The following is a 17,747-nucleotide window of genomic DNA, read 5'->3' on the forward strand; positions in this document are numbered from 1 at the left end:
TCAGCTTGAAGCCTGATGCTAATGTCATGGAATATTCTCCTTGGTCAGTCTGGCTGTCAGTCAAGCTCTGTCCCATCCATGCCTCCCTTCCCAGCTGCTTCGCACCTGTGGGCACAGAGCTCAGAAAGACCTTGGCTCCCAGACAGCAACTAAGATAATAGGCTCTTGTATTCTCTTTGTTCCACTTCAAAACCACTGGAAAGTTACTTGGAGAAAAACATTATCTCTGTCCCGGGGTGTTATCTGATTTTTCCCAAACTAAATCCAAACAATGACCATGCTAGCTGCAAAAAAGTTTCTAACTGCATGAAGAAAATTAACTCAGTTTCAGTCAAACCAACACAATGAGATTTGAGCAACCTTTTCTAGAGGAAGATGTGGGTCAGGGGGGCTGGAACTAGATGATCTTTAAGGTCTCTTCCAACCCAAACCTGATATCCAACTGGTGTTCACCCATCTGTTTGTCAACCTATCCAACTGTAATGGCCTACCTCGGGTACAAGAACATTGAGGGACACCGTGCCAAGAGCCTTGCTGAAGCTGAGGTAAATGACATCCACTGTTCTGCCCTCACGCAGAAATGCAGTTACTTCATCATGAAGGCAATCAAGTTTGTGAGACATTAATTACCCTTGCTAAGTCCATGCTGATGGCTTTCGGACACATTTTTCTCTTTTAGGTGCCCAGAAATGTCACCCAAGAGGACTCATTGGACAGGTCACTCCTCACCAAAGTGTTCTTGTGCAGCTTGTGGTTCCCTGGCTGGCACTTTTGGCTGCAACATTGGGTTTTTCTCACTCACAAGAGACCTCTACCAATCCTGTGACCTTTCAAAAGGGATATTCCAAAGATGTGTTGATCTCCTGCAACATCCTTGCACTGATACAGTGCCTGTTATATGGTGTATTTAATTTCTGTGATCTTTCACGTATTTTCACCTGTCCTGATATAATGACTGTTTCTAAAGTCCCATTTTCAGTTGCAGACTCTCTAGACAACGGCCCTTTCCATTATTCTCCAGTTTTCTCTTTCTCTTATTCTTTATTCATTCAGATTGCTCGCAACTTGCCAGCTGCTGTTTTGAACTTCAGGTAGTTAAATGTTTGCCTGTTTTGCAGTAGTCTAATTGTCTCCTTAGTCAACTCTTTAATTATGTTTGTATCTTTATTCTTTTATCTGCTTACCTAAAACATTTCTCATAAGATTATCCCTTGTTGAAAGACAACCTCATTAGAGGCAGCTTGTACTTAACTTATGGTGGAGGAGTGTGTTTTATTATTTTTGAAGCTTAATTGTGCTTCACTTTTCTTTGTTTGTAATTAGGAAAAATCATTTGGTGCCTCTGTGCAGCCAGCTTTCTAGGTAGAGCATTTGGGAGATGGTGCAAAGGAGCTGTAACATCCAGCTGCAGAGAAATGTGGACAAATCTGATGTAAAGAAAAGTGAGAACAAGTCCCAGGGGCAACAAGAGAAAGGGTAAGGTTGGGCAGGTGAGGAGGATCATTGTCCATACCATGTTGGATGTCAAGGGACTGCTTTTCCTACCTGTCCAGACCTACTGAGGAGACATTCTGGATCATTATCAACCAGAGAACGCTACTATCACCTCTTCACTGAACTGAAAAGGAACATAATATGCCCTTCAAAATACAGAATAATTTCTGCTAGGTGCATTTTGAAATCTTCCTTCTCAGCTACATTATGAAACAGCTCAAATTAGTCTTGAAGACTTGAAGAAAATTACAGGAAGGGAAATAGTTCATTAACACTTTCTGTATTTTAATGAGCCCCATGGGGTATTTGGCCCTTAGTCCATAAACTACAGATACTGAGGGGAGACTGAACAAATCGCTCAAGAGGTGGAAGTCAGAAGCGCAACTCAAAGTACCTTGAAACATTGATTGACCCCACTGAGGGTCATTATTGACAAAGCCTCTCCATGGACTCGTTAGAGAAGATAATTGAAGGTTGTGATTGCAGGTAGGAAAAGGCACTGTACAGGTCATTCTGTTATGGAGAAAATCCTTGGTTTGTTTTACCAGCCTAAAGGCCAAACCCTGACCCCAGGCCCTGGGAAGGCAGATCCCTCATGCCTGGCTCAGGGCTCTTCCTGGAGCAGTGGGGTGTGAGTTTGAGCAAGGCCAAGTGTAGGAAACTGTACAACCCCTCCTGGCTTCCCCAAAAAGGGGCAACGAGAATCAAAGTCCAGAGTCTCAAAACAGAGTTTATCCTGGTAGGTCTCAGAGACAGATACAACTGCCATAGCCAGGGGGACAAAGACCTTGGTCCTGTGTGGCCTTTCAGCCTCACCAGAGCCCTTGGCAATCTCTACTTCAGGTTACTTATACTGTCCCTTCAGGCACCTTTGTCCCTTCAGGCTGTTGACATCCATCTTGCTTTCCTACCTAGCTCTCATCCCAGCATTTCCTACTTTCACTGATGTCTCTCCACCCTCACTGCTCTTTCCTTGAAGCCCAAAGCCATGGGCTGATCCAGGCTCCCTCTGCGTGACGTCTTGTACCACAGCACTGCCCTTGGACTGAGATGTCTTTTTCTGAACCTCCAATCTGAACCTTCCAAGTTGCAATTTGTGGAGGTTTCCTTCTCTTTCTACTACAAAGAAAAGCTCCATTATCTCTGAAACCACCCTTCAAGCAGTTGCAGGCTACTGCTGTAGTGCCCTGAGCTTCCACTTCACCAGGCTCAAGAAGCCCAGGTTTCTCAGCCTCTCTCAAAGGCCCCAAACCCCACCCTGGCAGATCTCTGAAGTTTCTCTGGTTCCCCTCCATTCCTCCAGAACAGGGAGTCCCACACCCAGACACACTAACCCCGATGTGGCCACCACAGCACTGATTCAAAGTGGATTATAATTCCGTTGTTGGTTTGGCCACACTCCTCCTAACGCAGCCCCACATGCCCTTGGCCTTACTCATGGTGAGCATGCACCACGGGCTCGTATGGCATCCCTCGTCATGCCCAGCCCCTTCTGCTCAGAGTCACTCCTGAGCTGTTCAGGTCTCAGCCTGCCCTCATGTGTGGGGTTATTCTGCCCCCAGTAAAGGACCGGCAACTTCTCCTTGTAAAATTTCATGAGGTTTTTATTGCCCAATCCCAAAGTTTCTCAAGGTTGTCTTGGAGTGAAGCTCTGCTTTGCCAGCTGTTAATGAGTCCATATAGATGGCCTATCAGATTTGTGGTGCCCCTGACAAGATCAGAGTATCAGGTATTACAAGGCGCTCCAGATGATTGAAGGAGGTACTAGTTTAATTAAATAGCTGACCAAAGAAGGATCCCCAAGGTCAAATGCTAAGAAAGATTGAATGAGAATACAAAGGAAGCCAAACTCAGGCCAGGGAGGATATCTTGCTGGTATCCAAGAAGATATGGGAAGGCTGTTTAGATGTCTTCCCAAAGCCTCGTCTTCTCCTAGCTTTTCACTTTTGAAGTAAAGGTACACAATGGGCTGCATTAGTGGGAGTGTGGCCAACCAGACAAGGGAGTTGTCATCCCCCTTGACTCAGCACTGACAGATGGTTGAGGGAGGTCATCCTTCTTCTCTACCCAGTGCTGCTACAATGTGTCTCGCTCACTTCCCTCAGGGTTTTCTAGCCCCTCCACATCTTCCAGCAGTCCTGCTTTGTCTTCTTGTGAAAAACATATCCAGGAGACCATTCCCACCATGTTGGATCAGGGAATACCTTCTACCTTCCCTTAAACCGAAGACTTCTAGTAGAGGTCCATGGTATTCAAACTCCCCAATGACTACCAGGGCCTAAAATTGTGAGGCTTCCTCCAGCTGTCTAAGGGACAACTCATCCTCTTCATAACCTTCATAAGGAGGTTCAGTGATTCTGACCAGAACACCATTGTACATGGAGAGTTAGAGGTCCACATAACAGTGAACTAGAGTAGACCCAGGGCTGTGCCCATGTACAGCTTGGCCTTCAGTCTGTGTTGTGCTGAGCACACAGTTCTGCGAGCTGCTGGATAAACTGGGTTGCAACAGAGAAGTCTGCAGGAAGCTCCCACCTGCTGCCAATGATTAGGTCTACTGCATGTCCTTATCTTTATGTAAAACTGCAGCAACAAATTCACATGTGAAGAGCCTCTTTTAGGGCCAGTAGAAATGATGATTTGATTTCTTTCCTTGTAAGAAAACAAAGTGATCAGTGGAGCGAAATGGGATAACCCTTCTAGAGATGAGTTCTGCAAGACTAGCTGCACCAGCTGACCAGGCAAAAGTAACCTCACCAGGATCTTCCAAGCCACATGCCGTTCAATGCCAGAGACAGAACTGACCTCACAGCCACTTTCACAGTCCCATGCTGCCTGCTGGAGTAGGAGTTTCTAAAGCACAGCTGAGCTCAGCACAGCATTCTCACCTGTCTCCTCCTTTTGGTTTACAAGCTGATCAGACACAGGTCACCCCACATTCCTTTTCCCACACCCTGAGACTGCTCTGGGACCTCATGTCCTGCCCCCAGGGTGCCAAGCAGCCTAAGTCCAGGTTAGGAAAGGGACTGAAGGTGAGGGATTGAGAGCATGAGAAGAAGGGATTTGGGTGTTAGGCTTTCAGGTTAGGGATTAGAGCTCACCTTCCAGGGTTCAGGATTAGACAAAGGTTTAGCAGGAGGGTTTGGAGCTCTGCTGAGGGCGTCCAGTTAGCGTTTAGGGTATAGGCAGGCTTTGAGTGTAAGGGTTTTGTCAGGGCTGGGGTCAGGGCTAGGATGAAGGCCAGCATTTTCATGTGAGGGGTAAGGAAGGACAAAGGTAGGGCAAGTGTGAGAGGTTAGGGGTTTGTGCTTTGTTTTAGAGGTAAGGTTTGAGGTTAAGGGTTAGAGTAATGGATTCCTTTCAAGGTGAAGGGGAGCATTTAGGGGTAGGAAAAAGCTGAAACCTTTGCAGAAAAGAACTCAAGGCAGTCACTGAAAAAGTCTTCATTTCCAGCATGCTTAGTTTTTTATGAACTTTCAGATTTTTATTATTTTTTATTAACAACACTAAGGCCATGTACCAGCAGTTGATCATGTTCTCTTGATTTATGTGAATAATTTTAGGCAGCCACTTGTGAAAACAATTTTTCTTCTGTATTTAGAGTGCAACATTCTCTCTATGTACTTCTGTTTCACTGGCTTTTCTTCATCCTCTCCCTATTCTGTCTTCAAAGAGCTCTCCAAGGGAAAGATTCCTTGCGTCATAGAATAACTCAGATTGGAAGAGACCTGAATGTCATCTTGTCTGACTGTGCTGCTTGAGGCAGGTGAACTCAATGGGGTAGCTCAAGGGCTCCCCGCAGTTTGCCTTTATCCACAAGGGACCATAAAGTGAGCTCTAACCCATCATAGATGGAGATAATGACAATGTTCACAGGTGTTGTTTCAAGTGCTGGTCACTGAGGGATGCCAACAGTGACTGCCCTCCAGGAGGAGTCCATTCCACTGATGGCATCGGGCCTGACCATCCAGCCAAACTCCCACCCACATTGTCATCTTTATTTTCCATCCAGATATCACTAATACGACTATGGTGGACCATGTCAAAGGCCTTGTTAAAGTCCAGGTACACAACATTCCCTACTTTCCCCTCCCATGCAGGTTCTGCACTCTTTTTTGTTTCCTTCAAGTGCCTGGAGATGTCTGGAAGAGCATTTGCCCCATCACTTCTCCAGGGACTGAGGTGAAGCTGCCCAGCCTGTAACTTTAACAATCATCTTCCTTTGTAACCTATTTGAAGACAGTTTTGATATTTTATTGGAACCTCCCTGATAGCCACAACTTTTCTGGGGTGTTTGGGAGATGTGTCACAGAGACAGCAAGCCAGCTCCACCAGCAACTCTCTGCCCCTTCCCACACCAAAGGCTTTCTCTATATCCTGTCCTTGCAGGTGAGTTTCTGGGACACAGCAAATGCCGTTCAGGTCCTCTGGGCCTGTTCAGAACACAACAGGAGGTCAACAACTCTGATGGTCTCTGTGTGAACCTCAAAGCTTTCCTGACATTTTTACTCAGTGCTTCACTTCTGCTCAACCTTTCTGGTTCTTGGGCTGCAGGTTGAGCAGGGATGTGAGGACGGTGTAGGAAAAAGGCTTTGTCAAACTGTGTCAGGAGTGCTGTTCTGGCATCATGCAGTCAAGCATGAGGGTGCTGTAGAAAACAGTGACACTGGTGAGGTGAAAGGGCCAGGTGGAGAAGGTCTTCTGCCTGTCTGCACTGAGGTGAAGAGCAGCAATGCATTCACAGGATGCCCATGTGAATGGGAAGAGGAAAACTGCTCTAAAATGCAGATTATGAAAACATGAGTGCCATGGTATTACTGCAGGAAGTCTCCAGCAATGTGGCAAAATCGCAGAAGTTATCAACTCCATTGAGGTCACAGAACTCTATCTAGGGCAAGAATGAAATTATGAGAATAGAAATCCCTGTAGCCAAGGCGCAGGTGCCTTCTGGAGACAGACCATCCAGTGCATGACTCTTCCATTCAGGTGGTTTCTTGGGGAAGTTACTCTCAACATGAAGTGACCTCGATACACTGTCCCACAAGCTTCCATGGCCTCCACAGCAATAACTGATGGCGTTTATGCTCATTCGGCTTCATCTCCCCCATCACACAATGTGCATGCTCACATCTCGCCTCATTGAAAATTTGGACTTCTGATCTAGTCACTTGGTGTCCTTCCATGGAGGGAAGAACAACCTCTCTCAGCTCTGGTGAGAGGACAATGCCCTACAAGGTGGTTGCAAGGGGCTGGTCTGTGACCATTGTCCTGGAGTAGGTGCTCCATGTTGTCCAGGAGCGTGGGGACAGACCAGACCCTGCTCTGCTGGTCTTTCATGTCTCTCCCAGGAGGCCTGGCTGTGTGAGAACATTGCTGTGTGCCCCCACCATGCACACTCACACACTTCATCTTTTCACGGGTGGTTTCCTCTCTGGGGCACTTTCCAGCCCAGCTCCTCCCCAGCTCTCCCCACATCCTGCTCTCACTCCAGCCCAGCCCAGCCCAGCCCAACAGGAAAGCCCAGTCTGGGCAGGCCCTGTAGAGTGAGATGGAAGAAACAGGTCAGTGACAGTGTCTCCCTGGCTGCCACGCTCAGGATGTCCCGATGCCCGGCAGCCTTCAGCACCCTGTGCCAGCCCCGCTCCCCAGGACAGCACCGAGTCCTGGCCCCGGGGCTCTTCAGGCAGCTCCTGCTGCCCCATGGACAGGGCAGCCTGCCCCAAACTAGCACCCACAGCAGAAAACGGTTTCTCTTTCTGTGTCTGCACACACACGGTGCCCTGATCTTCTCCTGGAACATCCCATCTCCCCACAGAGCCTTTCCCCAAGGAGAGCACATCTGTACTGGCCTGGCCAGCTGTTCCTGCACCCTGTTCCCACACTCCCCACAGCCCCCGAGCTGGGGCTTTTGCTCTGTGCAGTGAGTGAGCTGTGATGCCCAGGCTGTGGTGACTCTGCAGGGACATAGTGGTCAGGTTGAGAGACAGACCCAGCTGATGTTGGTCACTGTCACTGTGACGGCCTCCCACACGAGCTCTGAGGTGGCCATAGAGGGTGCTCAGAGCTGCCCTGCCTTATCCACCATCTGCCTGGGTGCTGGCCACCAACAACCAAAGCCTGAACCACCAGCTCTAAGTCCCTCAAAAGCCAAACTGGGACCCTGATCTCATCCCACTGATCCCACAGAAAACACAGAAAACAAAGCCTTTTGAGGGTCTATTCCTTACACATATTCTTGAGAGACTATGGAAAAAGACCTAAGCCTTCGAGCACTGTGCTGAGGAGATCCCCTTGCTGATGGAGATGCTGTTCTGGAGGCAGCTCTGTCACAGAAGTGCCCATTGCCTGTCCCTGCCTGTGGTCACAGGACTGACACACAGCGGGACTGTAACCAAGGGTCAGGAGTGCTCAGATCTTACACCAACACAAGGGCTCACAGGAGAGTGGGGAAGTGGAAGGAGAAGAGCTCTGGAAAGGACAAGACTGGTGCTCCCTGGCAGAGCTGCTGTGCTGAAACCGTTACCCTCCACCTCTGCACACAGACACTTTGTATTCAGCTTCACAAAGGTCTCGAAGGATTTCAGACAAACAATTCAGTGCAAGGTCCTTTATTTTGTTTAAATACACAGAGAGCGTGGCTTCTCATTTACACAGTCTGTGACTCAAACTATAAATGTAGACAGTGAATTAGAAGTGGAATGAAAAAAGGCATTACTTTGTGGGCAATATTATCACAGTTAAAAAAACCAAAACCAAGTAAGCCTCCCCCAACTCCAAAACCCATCAAAAACTATAAGATATACAAAAGAGGGTCTGAGCCTGTAATGAGTTCTGTATCATGAGTGATGTGCAGAAGACAGGAAGTTTATTGCTTTTGAAATGCATTCAGCCATTAGTTTCCTCAGGGTATCCTTGAGCTCCTGGTTCCTCATGCTGTAGATGAGGGGGTTCACTGCTGGAGGAACCACCGAATACAGAAATGACACTGCCAGGTCCAGGGATGGGGACGAGATGGAAGGAGGTTTCAGGTAGGCTAATGCACCAATGCTGATAGAGAGACCACGGCCAGGTGAGGGAGGCAGGTGGAAAAGGCTTTGTGCCGACCCTGCTCAGAGGGGATCCTCAGCATGGCCCTGAAGATCTGCACATAGGACAGCACAATGGACACAAAACAGACAAATACTACTAAGACACTGACCACAATAATCCCCAATTCCCTGAGATAGGAATGTGTGCAGGAGAGCTCGAGGATCTGGGGGATTTCACAGAAGAACTGGTCCAGGGAGTTACTTTGGCAAACTGGTATTGAAAATGTATTGGCTGTGTTCAGAAGAGCATAGAAAAAACAGCTGCCCCAGGCAGCTGCTGCCATGTGGACACAAGCTCTGCTGCCCAGGAGGGTCCCGTAGTGCAGGGGTTTGCAGATGGCAATGTAGCGGTTGGAGGACACAACCATGAGAAATTAAAACTCTGCTGCAAGAAGAGAGATAAACAGAAATGTCTGTGCAGCACATCCTGCATAATAGATGGCCCTGGTCTCCCAGAGGGAGTTGCCCATGGCTTTAGGGACAGTGGTGGAGATGCAGCCCAGGTCGATGAGGGAGAGGTTGAGGAGGAAGAAGTACATGGGGGTGTGGAGGTGCTGGTCCCAGGCTATGGTGGTGATGATGAGGCCGTTGCCCAGGAGGGCAGCCAGGTAGATGCCCAGGAAGAGCCAGAAGTGCAAGAGCTGCAGCTCCCGTGTGGAGGAACTGGATGATGGAGCTGGTATTGGACATTGGCTGCCTCTGTACATGTGCACCTGTTCACAGAGGAAAAGACAGTGTGCCTCATGCAAGACTGTTGCAGGTTTCTAAATTTCTTCTAATTCAGTTATGAATTTTTCAGGTTGATTAACCTTCAAAGGAAGTGTTTTCCCAGGATACATTAATAAAGAGAGGTATTCCTATTATAAGAACCCCTTTATTTGAATTTGCTAGGTAATACGTGCAAACTCAGCAATTGGTCTTTTCAGCTATCTGCATGGTTTTCCAGATCATTATAAAATGTACATTTTGGGTCCATGGAGTCTCCTGATTTAAAAGTGAACTTGCTATACTGTGTAACAGGCAAAGACTTATGTAACTGTGATGCATGTTTAAACACATATCTACAAAGAAAATAGGCTAAGATTAATGCTACAATGAATATTAACAAACCTCCTTAAATACGATCAAATTATGTATAAGATTCTATTTCAGTTCAAGTGCAGTTCATTATGTTTTTCTAAGTTTTAGTGTAAAAGGAGTGATCTTTTGTGATTTCTACCCAGTCTCTGTACTTTTCTTTAATCTAATGTGATGAGTCCAGGAATTGATTCCTTTATGTTTCACAGTGTTAGTTACCAACAGTCCCACACGGAGGCCTCTCCACTGCTCTTTCAGGGTTTGTCTTTTCAGGTCCAAGGGCAGACTGGATCTCCAGGTCAGAAGGAAGGTGGTTTCTTTTTCCCAAAGACAACATATATTCAGTGAGCATTTGGTTCCCCAAAATATGCATTTGATTAGTTTTTTCTGTCAAGTTTACTGAATAGAGTCTCCCATACAATATTTCAAAAGGGCTTACTTTTCCTCTTATTCTTTAAGTAATGTGAATTCTCAGTAAATTAATTAGCAATACATTTATACATTTTACATTAATTTCCTGTCACATTTAAGCTGTCTTTTTATAGATTGATTGATTCATTCTTTCTTTCTACCTTTTCACTAGATTGATCCCATCTTGCCCCCAGAAGAGTAAAAATAGTCCATATTATTTCTTCTATAAAAAAGGGAACAGCCAAACCTTGGTATGATTTAATTCAATAATTTCTTTATTACTTCTCTAGCTTTGTTGGTCTGGCATGGGAGAGCTTCAGGTCTGTGCTGGTTTGACTGAAAAGGAGTTAATTTTCCTCATGCAGTTAGAAACCTTACTTTTTCATAGCTAGCACTGTCATTATTTGGATTTAGTTTGAGAACAAGAGATAACAGCCCAGCACAGAGTTGATGTTTGCAATTGCTCTGGTCTGAGAGCCAAGGACACTCTGAGTGCTCTGCCCACAGGTGTGAGGCATTGAGGAAGTGGGGAGGGACGGGGCAGAGCTTGACTGACATCCAGGCTGACCAATGAGAGTGTTCCATCCCATTAGCCTCACGCTTCATCTTTAGGAGAGTTGGGATCTTCTGGCCTCTCTCTCTCAGCCTTTGGGCACTTTTATTTATCTTGTGAGTTCTTCCTTAGTTTTTTTATGGGAGCCAGGGGAGTTCAGTTCAGGACATTTGATTTGGCCTTTTGCCATTTTGGAGAGGCCTCTGCGCTTTTCTGTGGTTTTTTCTCTCTTTGGGATCAGCTGTTGGGACCAGGATGCTGCTTCCTGGGACTGGCTGTGTGCAGACAGAGTTTGTGAGGAATTGCATTGCGTAGCTTTTATTTTATCTTTCATCTCTATATTATATATATACTTACTAGCAGTGTATTAGTATTTTGTTATTTTATTAAGTTGTGTTTATCTCAATCCAAGTTTCTCCTTTCCCTTTTGAGGGAAGGGGGTGAGTGAGTGTCTATCGTGGTTTTATTGCCAGCGCATTAAGTCTTTGCATTTTGGTTATTGATACTTTGGTGACCCAAGTGACACATGTGGAACTTGTCTGCCTTTCGGAGGGATACCAGTGCATTGGGCCTTTGCATTTTGGAAGCTTTGGTAACTTGGGTAACTTTAAAAAAGGGAAAAAGAAAAGAAAAGAGTAAGGAAATTAGAGAAAAATGAGAAAACACTAAATAAAAGAGAAAAACAAGAAAACAGTAATTTGATAAAGGTACCTTTAGTGACTTTGTTGTTGTTGCATTAGTAATTGTATCATTGTTTGCGTCTTTAGTGATTTGTTGCTGTTGTTACTTGTGTCTTCGGTGCTTTTCCAGTCCAATACTTACGGTTAACCAATTGTCTGTTATTGTGATTGTGAAATAGGGAGTGGATAATCAACAGGAGGGATTCGGAAGGAATCCCCTCCCTGCCCTGGGTTGTATTTTGTGACATTGGAAAGAGATTGTTTGACTCCCTGGGGAACAGCAACCAGGGAGAATCTGTTTGAACTTTGTAATCAATGGAGGCCACTGTAAATAATATGAATATGCTGCACAGATCTAGGTGGGTATACTTTGTGATGTGTAGTATAATAATGCCTTATATGTAATATATCATAAGAAGTATATTTTAAATCATATATTGCCTATTGCATAATGCATATTACACAATAAATAAGGATACATAGGCATTATATTTATCCCCTTCAGATCCGTTTGTTTTGACCCTAGAACAGGATAATCAGAGAAAGAAGTTGAAACACTGTTGTATAGGGCAGATATTGTCAGGGAATATACAGGGAACATTAGATCAAAATTGTCCCTTGGTCCATCCAGGGTGGGATCATAACATTCTTAAATCTAGCCACAGGCTGAATTGTTATTGACAGTGGATTTTATACAGGATTAGACACACTATACCTACAGCTATAAATATGCCAAAACTTTTTGAGATTAATCAGGATTGTAAGGAATCTCCAACTGGGTTTTTAAACTGTCTTAAAGAGACATCTAGTTACAACAAATGATTGAAAAAATGTTTAATCAGGTAATAGCTATGCAATTACATACTGCTATGGCTATGCACTTATTAAACACGCAGGGGAGATGTGGCAGTGTGCTAAGATTGGGCCTGTGAGAAACTGCGAGAGTCGACAGTGTGAGAACAAGTGCTAGTGGAAAAATACAAGAAGCAAGTACCGTATGCTATGTGAGACATCAAGGACAGAGGGACTGATACAGGATTGCTACATCAAGGACAGAGCGATAGCTTATGGTAGACAAAAACTGGTTTTATGACAATAACTTTGGTGGGAACACGAAATAGATCGCTTATGTAAAAACTCACTTGGCAAATCAGCAAATGCTTGAGCAAGAATCATAGCAAGTATAAATGCAAGCCTGAGTTTGTAATAAATGTCTCTCATTGCACCTTCCCGAGAGTCCGTGCCTCATTCACTGCACCCTCACTGGCTGTTTGTTGAAACACAAAGCCATGGGCTGATCCCGACTGCCTCTGGGTGACCTCCTGCACCGCAGCACTGCCCTTCCACTGACGTTTCTTCCTCCTGATATCCAGAATGCACCTCCCAAGTTGTCCTTTTCAGTTATTATTTTTTCCCCTCTCCGGCCTCTTCCCACTACCATGGAAAGCTTGACTATCTCAGAAACTGCTCTGCAGGCAGGGACCCCAACCCGTCAGACTTCTTGTGGTCTTTAGCCTGACCAGAGCGAAGTAACCTCACCATGGACTCCTTATGCACCCATGGATGTTGAGAGACAGAGTGTTTCCCTTGTACAAACAGGTGCAGGAGTCACTGTGTCTCTCTGACCTCCTGCTGCCACCCCAGGAGGCTGGGTGGCACCTCAGCCCTGCCATTTGTCACCCTACTCTGCACTAACATGAGATGCCTCATGGCATGAAGAATGGACACGGGATCTTCTGTTCCAGGAAGCACATCCCAGTGCTACATTCAGGTGGTTCCCCAAGGGATGTTCCTCTCAACATGAAATCACATCAAGACACTGTCTGTCCCACTGACCTTCATGGAACCCCAAAGAACAGCTGATGGTGTTTCTGCTCACTGGGGTTCATCACCTCAGAAGCACTTTGTGCATTTGTTTACATCTTGTTTACACAATGCAAACATGGACGTCTGACCTACTCATTAGTTGTGCTGCCAGGGAGGGACAAAGAACCTCTTCAAGCTGAAGTGAGAAGCCAGTGATGGAAATGGTGGTTGTGAGAGGCCAGTCCATGATGATTGACCTGCAGCAGGTTCTCTAGGTGTCCAGTGGACATGGGCACAACCATTTAGTGAGAAAATGATTTACATTATATATGCTATGCAGAAGATTATGGGCAGTTTATTGCTTCATAAAACAGCCATTCATTAGTTGCCCCACTGAATTCTTGATCTCCTTGTTCCTCATACTGTAGATGAGGGGGTTCACTGCTGGAGGCACCACCGAGTACAGAACAGACACCACCAGATCCAGGGATGGGGAGGAGATGGAAGGGGGCTTCAGGTGGGAAAATATGACAGTGCTGACAACCAGGGAGACCACGGCCAGGTGAGGGAGGCAGGTGGAAAAGGCTTTGTGCCGTCCCTGCTCAGAGGGGATCCTCAGCACGGCCCTCAAGATCTGCACATAGGAGAAACAGATGCAATCAAAACAGCTGAATGCCACTGAGAAAGAAATCACAAGAACCCAGACTTCCCTGAGGTAGGTGTCTGAGCAGGAGAGCTTGAGGATCTGGGGGATTTCACAGAAGAACTGGCCCAGGGCATTGCCCTTGCACAGGGGCAGTGAAAATGTATTGGCTGTGTGCAGCAGAGCATTGAGAAACCCAGTGGCCCAGGCAGCTGCTGCCATGTGGACACAAGCTCTGCTGCCCAGGAGGGTCCCATAGTGCAGGGGTTTGCAGATGGCAACATAGCGGTCATAGGCCATGATGGTGAGAAGAAAAAACTCTGCTGAAGCTAAAAAGACAACCAGAAACACTTGGGCAGCACATCCTGTGTAGGAGATGGCCCTGGTGTTCCAGAGGGAATTGGCCATGGACTTGGGGACAGTGGTGGAGATGGAGCCCAGGTCGAGGAGGGCGAGGTTGAGCAGGAAGAAGTACATGGGGGTGTGGAGGTGCTGGTCCCAGGCTATGGTGATGATGATGAGGCCGTTGCCCAGGAGGGCAGCCAGGTAGATGCCCAGGAAGAGCCAGAAGTGCAAGAGCTGCAGCTCCCGTGTGTCTGTGAACGGCAGGAGGAGGAACTGGGTGATGGAGCTGCTGTTGGACATTGGCTGCCTGTGGGCATGAGGACCTGTGCAAGGAGGAAAAGGTTTAGATTGAGAATTCTATGGGAACAACCAAAGCCATTTCCCAAAGTCTCTCCCATCCCTTCACACAAAAAGACCCACTTTATTATTTTTCAGGAGAACGTCCTGGCTGGAGCCCTCATTGGTGCTTGATGAGTGTGCAATGAAGAGCAGGGTCTCTGCCCAGGGGCTCTTGAGGAGTCAGCCTGGCCCTGTGTGATTGGGTGGGCAGGGGCTAGTCCTGGGGTTCAGCTTTGTCAGCTGGAACCGCTCCTGGTGCAGAAGGGAGTGTCAGCATCTGTACCCCCAGGCCTGAGAAACTGAGTTGGAGAGGTTTGGGGTTTCTACAGCTCCTTCTCCCCTCCCACCCTGGGGAGTGTTCTTGGGTGTCAGAAACCCTCAGCATTTCTGCTGCACTCAGGGAGAACAGAGCGAGTCCTGCGAGACCAGAGGGTGCCTGTGGGTCAGTGCAGAGTGAGGGCAGCTGCTCTGTCCCTCTCTCTTGCTCCAGCTGCCCTGGGCTGGCACCTGTCTGAGATGGAGGCTGATCACACTCCCATGTTACCCTGAAAAGCCACCAGGCACTGCTGAGAGCAGAGGGATCCACCTGAGACCATGACAGGTCTCACCCTTTCTTAAGGTCTCAGCATCCAACATTTAGCCCAGGACACACACAGCTCATTCCCCAGACCCACAGACTGCATTGCCCACAGCCCACAGGTCAGAGCAAAGCTGGGACACGTGTGCCCATGGACACACCTGCAGGAAAGGACCCACAAGATCAGGCTGTGACTCTGCAGCTGAAACTGCCATCCCCAGAGAGCCTGACAGCAAGAACAAGATCCCAACAGCAGTGACCCAGAGCAGGGGAGCAAGAAGGAAAATGCGGTGAGGGTGGGTGTGAGAGAGGCCAGGGCAGAGGCAGCCGGGCACTCAGACAGCGTCACCCTTCCCCAGCTGTGCAGCCACCTCCCAGACACCAACACTGCCGGGCAGCTGCTCTCAGCCCCTGTGCTCTGCAGAGGAACTGGAGCTCTGGCTGCACAGGAGCTGCTTCATGCCTTGGAGCTCCCGGCCCTGAGGGCAGAGGCTTTGCTGGGTGGGAGAGGAGGCCAGGGGGCTGCTCACAGGAGGGATCTGCACCGCAGGGGATCACAGGGACTTTTCTCTCTTCTCCCTCCCATAACAATTCCGGGTTTAGTTTTCTCTCATTTCTGATCATTTCCCTGCTGCCTGGAGATTCTCCCCCTGGGAGATGTTTCCCTGTCCATGTGTCTTCCCTGTCAGTGCTCACAGACCATCCCACCGTCTGTGCCCTCCCCCTGGCCCTACAGATCCTGCCTGTTCACAGGGCACTGCCTGGGGGCATCTTCCTGTTTGCAGGCTGGAAAACAGATTACAGATTAAGTGTAAGGTGTCCAGCAAAGGTGATGCTTGTTCTGCATAGGCAGAGGAGAGGCAAGGCATGCCAGGATTCTCTTGAAGACCTACTGCAGTTCATGTGTCTCAAGTATTTGTTTAAAATTAGAAACTGCCTTAATCACCACCCATTCCCCAGAGTAGGAAACTGAAAACACGGACTCTGGGAGGTTCCTTATCTTTGTAGTACTCTTTGTCTTCTTCTGCTCCTTGAAACCTCCTCTTGTCAATATTCTGGAACGAGCTGGAGCTGTGAGCAGCCCCGATCCACGGAGAACCCAGCAGCAGAAGGACCCTGCCCTGCCGGGGTCCGCTCCTTCCCCCCACAGCTTCTCCCCTCAGTGTTGTTGGGATCTCCCAGGCAGGCTGAGCGCTGACCCTGGCAGGCAGCAGAGTCCCTGCCCGGCACAGCCCTGGGGTGCAGGGACCCTGCTCTGCAGGACAGCCCTGGGCACCCCTGCCTGCACATTTACATTTACACCCCACAGCCACCCTGGGGAGAACGCAGCATTCACGTCTTGTCACTCTGACAGTGCAGAAGGCAATCCCTGCTCTGCAGCACATCCTCTCCTCTGATCAGAGAATCTCTGAGATCTGTACTTACATTTCTCGCAGGCTCTGCAATGTGACAGCTTTCTGAGATCCTACCAAGATTTGCAGATGCAATGCCCTGCAGCCACAGGCTTCATATATGAGAAGATTCGGTTTCTGCTGATCTCTCAGCATCCTCCCAGCCCAGACTGTGTTTCCCTCCCTCTGCCTGGCTCCTGTGCCCTCGGTGCTGCAGGCACAGCCCTCAGCCCTGCTGCGTGTGCAAGGAGCTGCTCCTGGGCAGAGCTGTCTCTCTGCAGCGCTGCCGCTTCCATGAGCTCCCTGTGTCCCAGGAGCCCAGCCCAGCTCAGCAGCACAGGAGCAGCCCATGATGTCCCTTTCTCTGTCCCCTCTGGGCTCCTCCAGGTGTCCCTGGGGCTCCAGGAGCACATCCTTTCAAACAACCTGAAGTAATCAGTGATGTTTATTCTCTCTCCTCTGAAGAGACACATCAGTGTGTTCTTTGTATTAAACAATGAATTAGTATGAGAATCAACTTTTCTTGTCCCATCATTAGACAGGACACCAGCAATATTACAGCAAAGGATCTAATTCCTCCAAGCCGGGGGAGGAATAGCTTCAGTTGAATGAGTTCTGGCATTTTGCTCTCGTTTTATACTCCAAGGTCTAGAGAGACATTCATCAATCTCTGGCCATGTCAAGTCTGTGCTCTGCAGCAAAGCCTTTGCACACATGGGCTCTTGGACACTTGGTACCAGGTTTCCTTGTGGCAGGTCAGAGCTGGGCTGGTGCCACAGCTGGGGTGGTTCAGCCCAGATGTGAGGCAATGTCCTCAGCCAGGGACCTGACTGGGGAGCTGGAGCTGTCAGTGCTGCAGACAGAGCTGTGACACGGATGGAATGAACTGCCAGGCAGGGTGGCAGGAGTGAGTTCATCTGGTCTGCAAGGACAGCAGCTCCAAGCACAGCAACAGTCCAGATCAGAACTCAGTCTAGACCTGGAAGGCAATTCAAGGGCCCCATAATGAGCTGCTGCTACTGCAGGAACAGTTAAACGAGAAACAAAGTCACTGTGTGGCCACTGATGAATTTAATAAGGGAAAGAGGTGAGAATCCCTGTGTCCTCTTGTCCTCCCTCTTCACCAGGCATGTGTCCCAGGCCTCTGTGACGTGAGACGGGAATCTGCAGAACAACCAGCAGTGGATGTGGATCAAGTCAGGGTCACTGGAACTAACACAATCCTTTCCAGTCTATGGGACAGCAGGGGCAGCATCCCAGGAGCTGGGACAGCAGGACGATGTCACAATGAAGCCACTCTCCACCATCTTGGAAAGCTCATGGAGACTGGGGGGACTCCCTGA

General features: G+C 48.1%; 2 protein-coding genes across 2 annotated transcripts in view; one reads left to right on the top strand and one right to left on the bottom strand.

Annotated features, from left to right (window-relative positions):
• LOC309452413 (olfactory receptor 14A16-like) overlaps positions 1-17,747 on the top strand; it is a gene marked incomplete at both ends in the record, with an annotated part of 95,832 nt that overhangs the window by 69,795 nt on the left and 8,290 nt on the right. The window lies entirely within an intron of this gene.
• Positions 13,465-14,397, bottom strand: LOC309452403 (olfactory receptor 14A16-like; the record flags this gene model as incomplete). The annotated part of the gene is made up of 1 exon (XM_082077034.1): positions 13,465-14,397. The coding sequence occupies one exon, from the start codon at positions 14,395-14,397 to the stop codon at positions 13,465-13,467; it is 933 nt and encodes a 310-aa protein (XP_081933160.1).

Source organism: Streptopelia decaocto, assembly GCF_964273445.1.
Source record: "Streptopelia decaocto genome assembly, contig: HAP1_SCAFFOLD_107, whole genome shotgun sequence".
Classification (NCBI taxonomy): domain Eukaryota; kingdom Metazoa; phylum Chordata; class Aves; order Columbiformes; family Columbidae; genus Streptopelia; species Streptopelia decaocto.